Below are 15,865 nucleotides of genomic sequence, written 5' to 3'. Positions count from 1 at the left end.
CGATAGTTGTACTTTAGGCTGAGCAGGTGCACAAACAAACAGGCACATGTACAAGGGCTAAAATGTTCCAGTAAACATTAAGTCAACTTATCCTGGACTCTGTTCAAGCCAGAATGCAAACACACAAACCACATGTGTTTGACATGTGGGAAATTGGTTTCAGCACTTACGGCCACTTCTCGACAATCAACTAAAAATAGCTACAAAAAATCTGCATCTACACAACAGTGCAAAAAAAAAAAACCCAGATGGACTCGTATGTAACCTTAATGGAACGAGTGCGATGCTCCCTCTCTATCACCCACCAAAGAGCAGTTAAGTCAGACAGAGACAGAGGGAGTGGACGGATGAAGACAAAGAGGGAGAGCCAAGCGCTGTAAAAGGTTATTTCCCAACATGATGAAATCAAGCTGGAGATTTAATGCAGCTCTGTAATGCCTGTAAACCTCCAGCCCTCCCCAGCCCGGTCCAGGAAAGCACAGTGCCGGTTAACAGAGCTGGCTGTTGTTTTTTGCTGTTTTCCAAGCTTGGATTAAGTCGACCCCCCCAACCACCCGCCCGCCTCCTGAACACACACGTTCCACTTTGCTCAAGTGGCGTCCTCCCTAAGAGCCTCGCTCCACTCTTCATTTCCATAAATCCGCTGAATGTCCCTTTTTTCCCCCCACTTTCTCTCACGCGTGCTTTGCCGGCTGCCTGTTGTTGTTGTCGTCCAGTTGAGAGCTCCTTTCGCTGTTTGAGAAAGAGAGAAAGGTTTATGTGTGTGCGAGTGTGTCTGTGAGTGTGTGGAGAGGGAATGAAGCAGAGAGAGAGAGAGAGAGAAATCCTTGAATGTGTTATTTGCTTTTAGCACTGTCTGCAAAATGTTCCTCTCCCCATCCATTTTCCAGGCAATTTAAAGTGCGGTATTACACACTGTATTTTTTTTCTCCTCCTCTCCCAGAATCCCCTTACCCTAATGGAAGCAAAACATTACAATAATGTCCTCGCTCCTTAAACCCAACACTCGCAGCCTAAGCACTTTCAGGCCCCAATCGCTCTTTCCCTCCGTTGCACTGTCTTTCCCTCCCACGCACACTTTCTGTCTTGGCCTCTGTCTCTTTCCCACACACAGACACACACACACACACACACACACACACAAACACACACACACACACACACACACACACACACACACACACACACACACACACACACACACACACACACACACACACACACACAGAGCTTTTATATTTCTCCCTCTCTGTTATCTACCCCCCACAAAGAAGCATAAATATGTACATGTATGCATTTATAAACACACAAGCATATGGTGAACACTCACATGAGATTGTTTATCTCCTTCCTCCCCCCTCACATTTTTTCATGCCCTTTTAGCAGAAACAAGGAATTACACTCGTTTCAACTCGCATCTTCCAACCCGGTTGTTTCCCTAAACGCCAAACTCACTGAGGAGTCTGTGCACGCTCACTCAACAAAGACAAGTATAGAAACTTACACATGGCAGTTGTCATACAATGGCCATCCGGCAACCTCTCCGTATTCGTGGCGGACTGGGAGCACCTTTCTGTGGGATTTAAAAAACGAACAGGGCAGCTTAAAAGGGCGAAGCCCAAGCGAGGATGGCTCCAAATGTCAATTTGAATGGTGGAGGCAAGTTTGGGCCTCAGAGGCTGTGACACATCTATTGACTGAATAGCTCAGAATAACATAGTAGCCGTGGTCAAATCACAGGCACATTCTTTGGAGAGTCGAATGTGTCTGCTTTTAAATCAAGCGGACACGTTCCTTAGCATTAGCAGGTAGACACACACATACACTTGGTTTTTGCAGCAACATACACTTTTCAGGGCAGATGCACACCTGTGCTTTTGCCAGTGATAAAGCTCACTACATCTCTTTGTGTGGGATTATTTCTGCTCAAAAATCATTTTACATGCTAATATACCTGCTCCATGTTATGTTACTCATGGGTTTGTATCTCTGAATAATAGGAGCCAGCGCTAAGAAGAAATATCAGAGCTTTTGCAAGGAAGGGTCTCTTTACTGTAGGAAATAGAATATATACCCTAATGTGATATCCTGGTCTGTTGAGCCACAGAATGATCACACATTCATGACATCCATCACTGATTTCACTGAGTGAGGACGTTGTTTTTTCTGTCTATCTGTGCATTTCAGGATTTATGTCCAACATGCAGAGGAACCAGGCCGGCTCCCAGTTTGCTTCTCCTCAGTCTGGACCCTCTATGTCCCCGCACCCTTCACCTGGGGGCCCATTGTATCCTGGAATGGTTCCCTACTCCCAGAGCGGCCCCACAGGCCATTATGGACCTCAAGGATCACAGTATGGACATCAAGGTTGGAGCCTTTTTTCATAAATGAGCTTTTAAAATACATTGTAGATTGTTTTGATTGGCTGGATTACACTTTCTAAAGGTTTCTGGAAGCCTGGCAGATTGATTAATCAAAAAGCTCAAGCACAAAGGTCACCTGTACGTCTCTGATAGGCCAGTGGCTCTATTTCCTTATGTTAAAGGTCAGGGCACAAGAAAAGGTAACACAGCAAAATTCATCTGCATGTCTTTGCAAAATATTACAGATAATGTGCAGGTTTGGTGATGCAGGGACTACTCTACTCTGCTGCTGCACTGGCAAGTTTAGAGCCAACAAGACAGGTACATGATAGTTCATGATAGTTCTACAAGCTGAAACTTTTAGCACTGAGGCAACAAGACAATAGATCTGCTGTTGAATCGAAAACACATATTTTTTCCATTGACTTCTGTCTCATAACTGACTGCAAAACATTCCCTTTTTCAAACTAGTTAATACAGGGTTGTTTGATGCTTCTAATAAGATACAATAGGTGCCACCACATTGACCTTCGTGGCAACAAATGTGCTTGTCGAAGTTTTGAGATAATGCTTTGTATTGTGTTTGCTGAAAGGTTAGCTGAGAGCAATATGATTTCCACATATGAAATAAAATTCAAAAGCATTTAGAAAAAGAGTATTTTATCCATAATTTTTGCTAAATGAAAAGTTCTTCGTCCTTCGGAATTTCGCTGGCCCCAATAGTAATTCTGAAAGATGAGCTCCAGTTGCAGCAACACAATTTACGGCACCACAGCAAACATTGAGACATGTGCATGTAGGTGCATTTTATAACTATAACCTTTGAATGCTTCAACCAACTTTGGGGATAATGGAGGTCGCATGTCTTTGGCACCTTTATTGTGGGGCTCAGAGGCGAGAAACTCTCGCTTAAAGCATCTGATTCAACAATCTCCTAAAGACACAATTAGTTTTTTAATCTGATCAAAAACAGTCCACCTCAAATTTGTCATGTGTCAGTATCTTGATACTCTCATAACTGAGTCCTTGGAGCACAAAACATAAAACAACTCTTGTCACAATTTTGTCAAAATAGAGGATTTAACTTTCATGCCAAGAAAGACCATTCAAAACCAAAAGTCAGTGAATTTGACTCCCCACAATCCGCTGCCTTTATGTTTTCATATTAATATTTAATCATATAAACCAATAACTGGGCCTGTGTTCACATCCTTTGTTGACTTTTACCTGACACCAGATCTGTGGAGCAGGTTTTGCTTGACAAGTAATATTGGAGTGAGGTGTTATAGAGAAGTTTGGCCTCGGATGGGAAAGCCACATTTGTCTTTTTTTTGACGGATGTTGGCCCCCATTCCACAGTCACATTGGGCCTTGACACAACGGTGTCACTGGTTTCAAAGAGATTTTGCTAATGAGGAATACAAAAGACTAATTTTAAAAATCATATCCAACTTCTGTATCTGTCTCTAAGTCCGTCGCTCTTTTTACAACTCATGCACGCACACACAGATGCAGTCATCCCTCATCCCGTGTGGTGGGTCACTGGGTCTCACAGCGGGCATAAAAAAACGGGCGTCTAAGGGTGCATCTCTCAGAATATTTATAAGAAACTTGAACCCTGGACAGACCTCTTGATTCCCCTCATGATTTGATTATGAGTTAGCTCCAGACTCAAGAGGGAGACTGACACTTTGTCAGGTTATCCACTGAATGATGATAATGTCCAGTCCTGTAAATGGGCTCAATCTCTTAATATTAGGATCTCAGAAAGGGACAATAAAGGTGTTTTTCATAGTTCATCTCTTACTCCTCAGACATGGTTCCTTCAAATACATGAAGACTTTTGTATACTCAGTGTAGTGTTTGTAGAAGGATATAAAGGCAGTCGCCCATTTCCCCTAATCTTAAATCAGGACAAACTATGGACGTCATCTTTATTATGCAAGATGAAACAAAACTCAACGGATTCTAAACATCCGTCACTGTGACAGCACGTGGTCTTTTAAGATGAAATAATGAGTGGAGGATCAGTCTCTCTATTTCAATCAGCAAAAGAGGAATAACTGAAAAGCTGCATGTATTTAATCAACTCTTTGGAGGATGCATTATATCCATCATGCCAGGCTCAGGGGATAAGGCTACTAGTGTTACATTATTAAAAACACAATGTTTGCAGGGCTAGCCTGTTATTAGCAGTAGCGATATCAATGGTGAAGTCAGTGCCAGTTTACTTTTGAATGGGTCTGGGTCCAAGCTTTCAAATTTAAGATGGATCTGTTTCAAGCTTGGGTCCAGCTCTGTTTCAGGCAGACCTCCAGTGAGATTAACAAGATTCATATATTACCTCATACAGAGACACAACATGCAAACATGAATACCAGAATATATCCAGGTAGTCTTCTAGATTTTCAGCCCAGCCAACCTCTCTGCTCATTCAAACAGTCACTATAGTTGTTCCAGATATTGTTAACTAATTTAAACTCTATTAGGTTAAGACCTTCAGTGGAGTCAATGTATCTATGTTCTTAAATAATCATTTTGAAAACGCCCTTCCAGACAATGTTCACCACAGTGTGTAGGCCTGTTCGATGAACCATTTGTTAAATCAGTCACATCAACCATCAATCTGAGCTTTTATTGATACTCAATGCACAAAAAACCTCGGAAAAACAAGTCACAGATTTCAGGAAATTTGGAGGAGAAAAAAAGTTTGGATCGTTCTCTATAATTAAGCAGTCTTTGCTCACTTGTTTTTCTCCAACGTTTTCTCCAGGCCATCCAATAAACATTGACATCTGCTGTTGTACTTCGTTTTCCTGCCATTGGCAACACACCAGATGAAACATTATGGTATTTTTTGGTAAATGCGTGTTTTAATGTGTCACCTTGATAAATACGCCCATCCATGCGCGAGCTTTCCCAAAACTGCGGCCTCTCCCTCGCATTCATTAATGTTGATTAATAGCCCTAATGCATTTGGTATTTGGTCTCCCTTCTCCGCCCACTCTTATCTCTTAATGTGACTTTGGCTGGGCTGACAGCCCAGTAAGCTGAGGGAAAAAAAGGAGGAATAAAGTAAGCAGGGAGTGACAGCGAGGGGGAAGAGCCTGGAAGAGGCTCTGGAGGCAGATGAGCGTGAAATCTCACTCAGATGACAGGAAGGATGTTCCCATCGGAAACAGAAAGAACAGCTCAGGCCGGCTGTCTTCTCATCACACACATATATAGTACATATACAGTACATATAAGTTATGTATGTATAATCTCATTCAAGTTTTATACATATGCAACTTACTTGCATTTTTCCTACATTTAGATATTCAGAGAACAGCACAGGGAGAACATAAACTGGCACTTGTGTGGCTGCATGGATTTCTCTTTTCCCTTTGTCATCTCCCATTGACAACACTTATATTCATCTCTAATTTAACTTAACTCAATCCTATTTCAACCTTTAGTAGACATTTAGAGAAAAAGGAGTCCTGTCTTAAAATAACACAATGAGCTGCATTGGTAGAAATAACATGCAATTAAAATTAAGGCAATACGTTTATAGAAATCCATTCATGAGTTTAAAGGCTAATTAGATGCCAAAACACAGCACACCACACCAATAATACTATGAAATACGATTTTTTTTATCTGGAAAGTAATCAAATCTAAAAATTCAAGGGATAAATAGGAGAATCAGTTTTCTACCAGGAATGTGTGTTTGCACATGATTTACGACACTGCATTTCACTTTTTAACCTGGCCGAATTTTTCTAGACCCATTTTTATCACACAATCACATTCAGAAATATGAAAACAGTGCTGTACTTGCCATCGACCTAGTTTTCAGTACAGGAAACCATTCATATGGACTAGAGGTCAGATCTGGGGCCCCAGTTCTTCGAGGGGCCTGTCAGAAGCCTGTTTTCGGCTGAACAGGACAGACAGCTGCTGGTCATTGTTCTTAATGACAGCTCCATCTGCTCGCCTTCCCTCTTCCTAGCACACTAACAAATTAGCCACATTAGCTGACACGGAAACTCACTCCAAGTTCATGAACTCAGATGCTCTGTTTTTTCTTGGCGTAGTCTCGGGCCTCACACGTGTGTGTGTGTGTGTGTGTGTGTGTGTGTGTGTGTGTGTGTGTGTGTGTGTGTGTGTGTGTGTGTGTGTGTGTGTGTGTGTGTGTGACTAAGAACAAATAAAACTGTCTGATGCTTCAGCTCTTTCACTCTTTTATTAGGGCCATATTAGCCTCTATTCAACAGTTATCGTGACACATGAGACTGCAGCAGGATATGGTGCTTCTCCAAACAATACTGAAGTATGTTGTAGTTATTTCCATAGACATTGGAGTAGATAAGACTGCTTCCGATACTGTAGCCAAAGTTTTTTTGGTTTGTTTGTTTTAGATTAATGTACACTTGAACCGTGCCAACATTTTTCGCTTCTGATGTTTTCTCACTGTCTGAGTAAGAGCTCTTACAGTGATTGGACTTCCCAGTATTTCCCCAAAATATTTAAGCCGCTAAATGTTTATGGCTGTGCTTTGAAAGCCCAGTTTATCTTAAGTAAAACTGATCTGGTACAGTGTGTTGATATCAGGCCTGTCCTCAGGACTCCAACAGCTGTTTTCAAGACATGCACTGAATGAACGTGATACGGAGCCAGCGTGTTGAAAGTAGTGGACGCAAGACAGACGGAGGAGGAGGAGGATATCATGCCATTACAGGAAAGAGATTTAGAGACTGTGTCGGCTCTGCTCTCTCTCCCACCCATCGCACAGTCCCCCAGAGGGGTTAAGCACTCCGCTGGTAATGACCATGCTTCAGACAGCACTTTCAGGTCTTGGTGCCTTGCCGCAGCCGACATGTAATTCGGGCCAGAAAAAAAAAAAACATGACTCAAGAGCCAGCGTCTGGGGGGAGGAGGGAAGGAATGGAGTTTTTTTGTTGGACATTGACAGTGTGTGGAGCTCGGCAGCCCCCAAGGCACAGCCCGGCTCTGCCTAGGCTCAGACACCCTGCCGGGGAAGGTGCTGAGGTGGCTGAGAGAGGATGTGCGGGCCTCAGGCAAGCAGAGATGCGGGGGAAAAAATGTCCTAGTAAGTCATGTCTACTGCAGAATTTTACTGGGATTTAGAAACTGTACACAGCCAAAAGGAACTTTACTGACATTACTGACAGACTTGATTCCAAACAGGTGCTTAGAAACTTTTTAAATTAAGTTTTAAGTAAAATAATGTTTTACTTAATATATATGACACATGAAGTTCTGTTGGAAGCAAAAAATTGAGGAGATTGGTATTGATAAATAGCAGCCATGGTTTAGAATGTTGACTCCTGACATGAAATCAATTAGGTAATCAAAGTCAACTTTATTGTCAATCCTGCCATATGTACAGGACATAGATGGGATTGAAATGCCTTTTCTCTCTGATCCCGGGTGTAAACATATAAGTAGACAGAACATACAAGTACGCAAAAACAGAGCATATAATTATGCAACATAATAAGTACTCAAAACATAGTACACAGTACGACATATAATGCAGTCATAAGGCACACGCTGGATAGGATGGGAGTAGTTGTCAATTTTATTTTTTTTTACTAGTCAATTAATTGTGGGAGACATATTTTTCTGACCCTTGTCAATGTGTGAGAGAGAGGTGATGCTTGGTGTTCAGTGAAAGGACGTTTAGAGAAATCTCCGATTGTCGTTTGCATTTCTTGTCCTCTCTGTTGTCGCTTCTCTCCGTTAACTTTCCTGCTGCTAGCGTTAGCCGTAAGCGGTTGTAGCTTTAGATGGTAATGCATAGAGCTGGTATTGTTTTTGTACTTTAGGGCAGCCTTACACATACTGCAGCTGAAGGTTTTATCTGTTCCGGTTTAAGTATTTTCCCACTTTAGTCGAGCATCTGAATCTGTACTTGTGGCCATGTTTCCTTCCAGTTCTTGCGGCATGTCTGTTGCTTTAGCACCCACACTGCAATGTTAAAGTCACTGATGACAACTATGACTTGTCATTAACAACAGCCCCCCCTGCTGCTTATTTGCTGTAAATGCCACAGCTACTGCTTCAATACTACACTGTGCCAAACCCAAAGATGACTGACTTGTCTATGATGATACAGTGTCGACTCTTGGTTTTAATAGTCAACTTGTCTGTGAAACCCCTAGAGTGGAACAGAAGTAACAGGTTGTCTTCTCCTTGTTGACACACTACACCCCTACAATCTTCCCCCAATCCCAACCCCTACCACATCCACAGAAAAAGTAACAGATACAAAAATGCTGTTATTCATTTCTTTTTTTTGTGTTTGGCCGCTCACGGACATGGACAGCCTGCCCGCGCTTCTGTCCTTGGGAGCTCAAGCATGCAGCCATGTAATCTGCGTTCCACTCCTTATTGATGGAGTTCACAGATCCGGAGGCTGCGTCGCTGTACCCTTATACCTTACTCCACCGTGGCCGGGAAAATGACTGCCTCGGCTGTTAGCATTGGACGGTCCACTCTGCTGAGGAAGCAGTAGACGGTAATCTGCTCGGTCACACTCCAGCTCTCCCGCGGGAATGCAGGGATTAAACCTGGCGTACGATATATAGCGTTTGCCGAATGCGTGACCGTGCTGGGAATTTCCATGAAATTGTGAGCGAAGCACCATGAGCTCTCCTTCTCCTCCCCTCCATTGCGCTATAAATACCACCAAGACTCCCCAAAGGCACCGAGCGCCTGAGAATCAGTCAGGAAACCAAGACTGACCCACAAGGACGCGAAGATGGGACAAATAAGAAATGACATCCTCCTTGTCCTCCTTTGCTTTTGTCCCTCCTTGATTGGTTTCCAGAGAAGGATGAGAAGCTTTCACAGAAGTGGGTGCAGTAGGTGCCTGCTGTATGTTAATGATAACATAAGTGGCCTGTTTGAATGCCAGGATGTGCTATTTCTTACTTACACTGTGCTTTTTTTAAGAGTTAACACAATAGAGAGAAAATAAATCATGAATAAATAAAAGTTGGGTTGATGCCACCACCTGTTCACAACTCATACTGCCTGATAAGAATTCATATTATCAATTCAGCTCTGTAAATATAGTCATTGTGGTATCCTAATGTTTTTTTATTTAATAAAAAACAATACGTCATGCAACGGATTCTGTCAATAAGAGGCCTGTATCAGCACCTTTAGTATAATTTAATATATGCAATTTTATCTTATCTTATCTATAGTCATCTGCATTTTGTCTTTGACCTCTGCAGTGATCCAGGGTCTAATGTAATCTGAATGGCACTTTCACAGCTTTAGAAACCATGAATGACACATTTAATTTCGGCGTGGATCTGTCAGTCATTTTTAAAAGCGGGTTAGTGCGCTATCTGTCCTTGAAGAAGTGCTCTGGCGCAGCACCAATCCTTCAGGAAGTGAATCATTCTTGTCAGGACAGAGCGGGACTCTCACAGGAAAGCTTAGCATTAACCCAGTCCCACAGCTACTCTGTCTTTCCTTTGTCAGCCAAGGCAAATGCAGCCCACTACTAGAACATTTCAAATTGTAGCGTATCCTCACTGATAAGTTCTCTCAATGCTGCGTGACTTAATGATACTTTTTTGAACACAATTCTGTTGGATTTTGCTTCTCATCTGCTCCCCCAGTAAAGCCGAAACCAGTCACATGGAAACTTCCAGACTCTCACTCCCACTTGTTGGAACTTTTGGCCAGTCTGCTGAAGACAGGGGAAAACATGCAGACTGTCCAAATGGGACTTTGTGATATAAACAACTCCCAGGGAGGTGTGTTGGAGCCTCAGTCTGTCACAAGAGCCAAAAATCACAAAGTGTCCACCCAGGCCACTGAGAATGTTTGGCAGGCAGCCATGACATGGGGGCTCAGCAGCTGTCCAAAGAGGGTTGAGAGGGGTCATTGACTGGGGCCTCGTTCATCTGCAGCAAACTGTCCACGCAGCACGATAAAGGAAAGAGGCTGCAAGCCACCGCTCCCCGGATTTTCCACAGCGCTGTACGCCGCAAGAAACATGGAAATGTACCTTTCACTGGTTGTGACGACGTAATATTTATGCATTTACTCAGACAAGCAGATGGACACACACACTTGTGCACCATACGTATCCTCCTGTGTTCGTTAGCAGACACCCTTTCTTCCTGAACGCTTCCCTATTATAGCCCCAAAACCCTTGACAGGTGTCAGCCTTACTCAGCTCACCGCCTCACCAAAGCCTGCCCAGAAATAATCCGCTTCTTCTCTTCCCCATCTCCCACAGTAGATTTCATCACAATTTCTGGACAAATTCAACCGGAGCTGCTGACTTTTATGGGAAAGACTTTTATTTTTGATTCAATATAAATCCTATCTCGGGGGTTGAGGGGCAGGAGTTTGTTTCCCCCCCCCTCCCCTTCTTCTGTCTGCCTGTCTTCCTCTCTTCTTTCTGCCACCGCCCTGAGCCGCTTCCTCCTGCTCTCTCCCTCTGTCGGACTCGCAGGCTTATGTCATGTGGAAAGTGTCTTCACCGAAGCAGCTCGAGGACACTGAGAAGCCATTTCCATTTTTCGGAGTCCCCCCCTCCCACCATCCCACCCCCACCCAGTGTGGAATATTGTCATTCAACTTTCCCTCGTTTCAGCGTGCGGAAAAGCCTTCAGGTTTTAAAGGGACTTGATCCCCTTTTCCAGACATATTCTCAGAGGATTAAGCAGTGAGGCCCAACTAAAGCACCCTTAATCAAATCAAAATAAATAGCCCCCTTCACAATGGAGGATGCCACATTTTCCATTTCTATTTTGCAGGGGATTTGTCCCAGGGAGGGAATATCACAGTGGAAAAGGCCCAGTGCCTGCAGAGGCAATACAATGCGATGTGCTCTTTGTGTGAATGTGTGGTGCACTTACATGTACAGTAGGTGTGTTTTAGGTGAACATGTTGTTTTTGATAGCATGGTGATTCTCTCTCAGCTCTTATTACAGTTGGTGTTGGAGGCGAGCCCGGCTTTTGGAGCCAAAATGAAGGGGTTTAAGTGTGCCTTAGGAAAGCTCCTGGCACCGGGGCCTGGTGGCACTCCGGGCCAACAAGAAAGCATTTACCGCAGATTAGAGCTCCTCTCAAGTGTTTCACAAAGTCGGCCTTAAGCTTGGCAATTGTTCCCAGGGCCATCCAGCAACCTGCAATGTCACCAGATCACAGCCCATATAGTTTTTCTTCCTGCGTCCGCTGGAGGTTGTAGAGGTGGTGAATCAGAATTTACTTCAGCACTTTGCATTCCTCATCTGTCGGCGCATTATTTTCCTGATGGATGAAATTGTTGTATGTGTCACTGTTGTAGGTATAAGTGTATCCGCTGACACACACTTGATAAACGCTCCATTTCCCTCAAATGAAATGATTCATGGCACCAATCTGCAACTACAGTATTTCACAGCAGCCATTTTGTGTCATTCTTGCAAGCAATCGATCAAATTCATGTGGGAAGTAAAATGTTTCAAGTGACAACATCCCATGTTTTACCTTTTCACTGACATTGTTTGCGTAATACTGACATTTTCAATGATTTTAAGTATTTGTCAGCTTATTTGTTTGTTGTCTTTTTCCAGGTAACTACCCCCGTCCCTCTAACTACAGCGGGACGGCCAGTGCCAGCTACAGCGGCCCCGGCCCCAACAGCCTGGGTATGAATGCTACCAGCCCTATGCACGGCCAGGGTCCCGGCCAGCCCATACCTGTGGGACGTAGCCATGGCCCGAGCAACCAGAATAGGGTTTATCCGCCAATGGCTCCCAGCTCTCCCAGCATGCCTCAGCCAGCTGGGCCAGGGATGGGTCCTCCGTCTTTGGGTAGCTCTAACCGCAAGGTTCAGGATGCAGGAGCCGCTGTGGTGCTGGGATCTGCCAACTCAACACACAACAGGTAAGAGCACAGCAAGGACAGGAGGTCTGATTCATGGAAGAAATATTGTATTTTAAATGAATAGCTGTTTTTTTTTAATATAATTTCTATAATTGGTTTATATGGCTTTTTATCTCTGTGTATAGTTTTGTGTGAATAATTGTTCCTGCACCTAATTGGTCCTAAAAGTGATCTTGAATGATCTGTGTAACGGTGCCACTCCAATAGAAATGGCCTAAATTATTTTTGTGGGACTGAGTTTTTTTTTTACTTCACCTAGAAAAAGTGGCAGGCTAAAATTAGGGGACAGCAAGCAGCTCTTTCTTATATCACTTACTATCTGCTGCAGGTTGTCTCTGAGGACGTGCACTCAAAATCACCACAGAGAGTTTCTGTGCCACAGAGTTAGTCTTTTTTTCCTTCTTTTTCAAAGTCTTTTCAGATGTGCTGGCGTGAGTTGGTTCTCAGGGGTTCCACACTTCTATGAGCCATTTGCAGAACTATCCCTATTTTCACACATCTCATAAAGTGCCTGACATTTTGATAGCTCACACTATACACCAAGTGCCGTTTGTTGCAGAGAGAGAGATATTGGCTTGTGAGTAGACTGTATGGGTTGAATACTGTCAAAACATAAAAAACGAAGAAAAAGCGAACCACAGGTTTAACAGTGAACACACCAGAGATGGAGGTGACACCAAGCACCTCAACACAAATACAGAGCACTTTGATGCTATAAAGGTATATGAGTTAAGAGATATTATTTTTCCATCAAGGTTGGAGCTTTGAATATATGAGTCTTTGTAGCGTTGGAGGCTGGGGCTGTTGTGGGATTGTGTGGGCAGTAAACTTTCGCTGAACCCTACCGGGGGGAACTTGTGGAAACATGGTCGCCTTCAGAGAGGGAGGGTGGGTTTCTGCGCTTCCTCCAATCAGTGTGTGGTGTTCGATGATGATGCATCGTGGGAGCAGGCTGAGGTGGCAGATTAACATGTGTCAATGTTCATTTCTGATGATGCGTGAGTCAGACTGTGAGCCTGTGATGATGATGAAGTTTCTCTTTTTATCATGGGGGGTTCTTGTTGATGGCTGAAGGCGGCCCTCATATGTAAGGTCCCCAGCACAGATGCAGCTGACCCCACCCACCTCCAACCACTGGCCTGCACCCCATTCTGACTCCACCCGTCCACAACCTTCACCTCCACTCAGATCTCATCACCCATGCATCCTGTCATCCTCACACTCACAGCACCATAGGTAGGTCTGCCACCCTCATGATGCATGTTTGTATCTTTAACACAAACTGTTTATAAGTGAACGTGTTTGTGTGAATGTTTCAAGCTCAGCAGAACGGAAAGTGAACATGATATTTCTCACACGCTCCCCTCTGCGAGCAAAACAAGAGGAGTCATCGCTGTTGTCGTCGTAATTGCCATCATCACCTTCATCATCATCGCTGCAGTCATTATCATCTTCGGCATGTGTTAGTCACTGTAGTGGCAACCACGAAGGAGCACATACACGTTCCTGTGTGCTTTGTGTCTACATTTTTCGTGGAGGGGGCGGCTGACAGTATACGTGATTAATTAAGGTGCATCTGGGGGGGCGGCGCTGCTATTAAGAGATGGCTGCGCTGTCAATAAGAAGTGGCACGACACGATCCTCACTGCTGGGACCAATCAGACCGCCTGTCAGTCTCTGCTCACAGTCACCAAGACGCCAGAGGTGTCACTCACTCCGTGGTGCTGCTGGAGGAGGAGACTTTCTCTGCTTGTTTAATTTCTCTAAAATTTGTATTTTTGTGTCTTCATCTATTTCTCCATCTTTACATTGATTCACTGTTGACTGTGAAAGTGTCTGTGGGTTCCTGGTCTTTGCTGTGTTTAGGATCATCAGTGTTGATCACATTTCACATTTCATTTCATAAAGCAGCTTTTTATTTTTTACTTTCTACTGGAAGTCTCTCTTGTCTTTCTCTCTTCAGTGTTGGTTGCTGTTGCTGTTAATATGAGCCATTAGGGGGGTTGTTTTGAAGTTGTAGAGTTGTAGCGTCAGGTGTAGAGGGAAGTGGTGGGATTAGACTGATGCTCCACACACGGGGTTAACCCCCTTTTAGTGGACAACTCCACACACTAAGCGGCTGAATAAATTGTTATAGTTGAACGTGAAGAAGCTTTCCAATAAGAATAGGCGTATAACTAATAATAATAGCAAGCCAGTTCAGTTCGTCTTGTAACATTGTGCATGTTAACTTCCAGGCTGCTCCTGTCTTTATTCAAAGCGAAACATTCACTGGAGTAAAAACCTAGCAGACGCTGGATATTCAGATCAGCAGAAGACTAATATATGACTAGCAGGTGTAAAAAAAAGAAAAGTCTGCCAGCTGGCTGACAATGTTTGTTTTCACTAATCTGAACCAAATTTCTGCCTTCTTCTTTATTCAGGATATTGATAATAGCATCTTTTACAAATAGAAGATTTGACAGGAAGTATTTTTTACTAGTTTAAACAGAAAAAAAGAGCCAAAATGTTTTGTTGCAATGAACACTTTTGCAGAAAACTCCAGTTTCTTTGCTGCTTGTCTCACCCTCACTGTTATTCTTGTCTACTGTCGCTCATTTTGCCTCTTTCATCCCTTCCCCTTCTGCTTCTGTTCTCTCTCCTCCCACCTGTTTCACTCTTTTTTACCAACTCTCCCAACTGTATCGCCCTCTCCGTCTCTGTGCAGCTCTGTTATCCTACCCAGACTGTTTTATCTCCCTCTGTCTTTCTTCCTCCCAATTTGCTTTTTGTTCTCCGCTGTCTCCAGCACAGCCTTGTTATGTTTTTATTCCTCAGATCCCACTTTAGAACATCTAAGGGAGATCAGGAGAAAATTGGCCTACGAAAAACCTGCAGTTAAAGGCTCCAGTACCCCGTTTGCTCTCCAGATCTCAGCGCAACATTCTGAAACATTCAGACCTAGTTCCTCCCTGTCTGCGAAACAAGTTGTTAGTCGTAGCACATGTCTAGTTTTCGCCCTTTGATGCATCAACCCTGTGTGAACTGCCACGGACGCCCACTCACGACCTTCTAAATCAGTGGCTAGCAGGCTGCTCGCTCCTTCTCTCCCTCTTTTTTCTTCAACACCTCCCTTCTCTTCTTTCCCCACCAATAATCCCTCTAAATTTCCACCTCTAATCCCCCATATCTATCCTCCCCTGACTCACACACACCCTCACACACTTGTAGACACACTTCGGCTTCATTACCCTGAGTGAAAAGAATGCCGAATGAACAGAGGAGGGCCACTTCTCGTATCCCATGGCTGCAGGCGAGGGTCGTGATTAAATCTTCATAAAGTGAGGCGTGAGTGTTTTTTCCCTCAAGCCCTCTCAGAGTTTCTCCTCCGCCAACCGACTGAAATCAGAAACTAATGTCCCGCTTTTATTGGTTAATCAGTTTGATTGGTGGTTGAGGGGAAACAGTGTTGACCTTCAGAGTTTTGGAATCAGGGAAAAGAGTCCAGTCGCTCTACTTAAAGTTAAAGCAGAAGGATCATTTGAAAATCTAGGAATTTATGCTTCTTCTTCTGTTTTACTTCTGTAAAAGTCAAACATCTATATGTTACTTGTTTG

The 15,865-nt window shown here is 43.7% G+C and overlaps 1 protein-coding gene across 5 annotated transcripts in view; it reads left to right on the top strand.

Moving 5' to 3' along the window:
* LOC117755835 (AT-rich interactive domain-containing protein 1B-like) overlaps positions 1 to 15,865 on the top strand; it is a 176,086-nt gene that overhangs the window by 134,866 nt on the left and 25,355 nt on the right. For 3 of the 5 annotated variants that reach the window (XM_034575958.1, XM_034575956.1, XM_034575957.1), the window contains exons 8-10: positions 2,188 to 2,367; positions 11,957 to 12,269; positions 13,344 to 13,505. In XM_034575958.1, the coding sequence (XP_034431849.1) occupies positions 2,188 to 2,367; positions 11,957 to 12,269; positions 13,344 to 13,505 (655 nt within the window). The remainder of the gene's footprint in view (positions 1 to 2,187; positions 2,368 to 11,956; positions 12,270 to 13,343; positions 13,506 to 15,865) is intronic. The other 2 variants (XM_034575960.1, XM_034575959.1) reach the window with 1 other exon arrangement.

Source organism: Hippoglossus hippoglossus, chromosome 22, assembly GCF_009819705.1.
Source record: "Hippoglossus hippoglossus isolate fHipHip1 chromosome 22, fHipHip1.pri, whole genome shotgun sequence".
NCBI classification, from domain to species: domain Eukaryota; kingdom Metazoa; phylum Chordata; class Actinopteri; order Pleuronectiformes; family Pleuronectidae; genus Hippoglossus; species Hippoglossus hippoglossus.
This window is presented reverse-complemented; position numbering and strand designations above follow the sequence as displayed.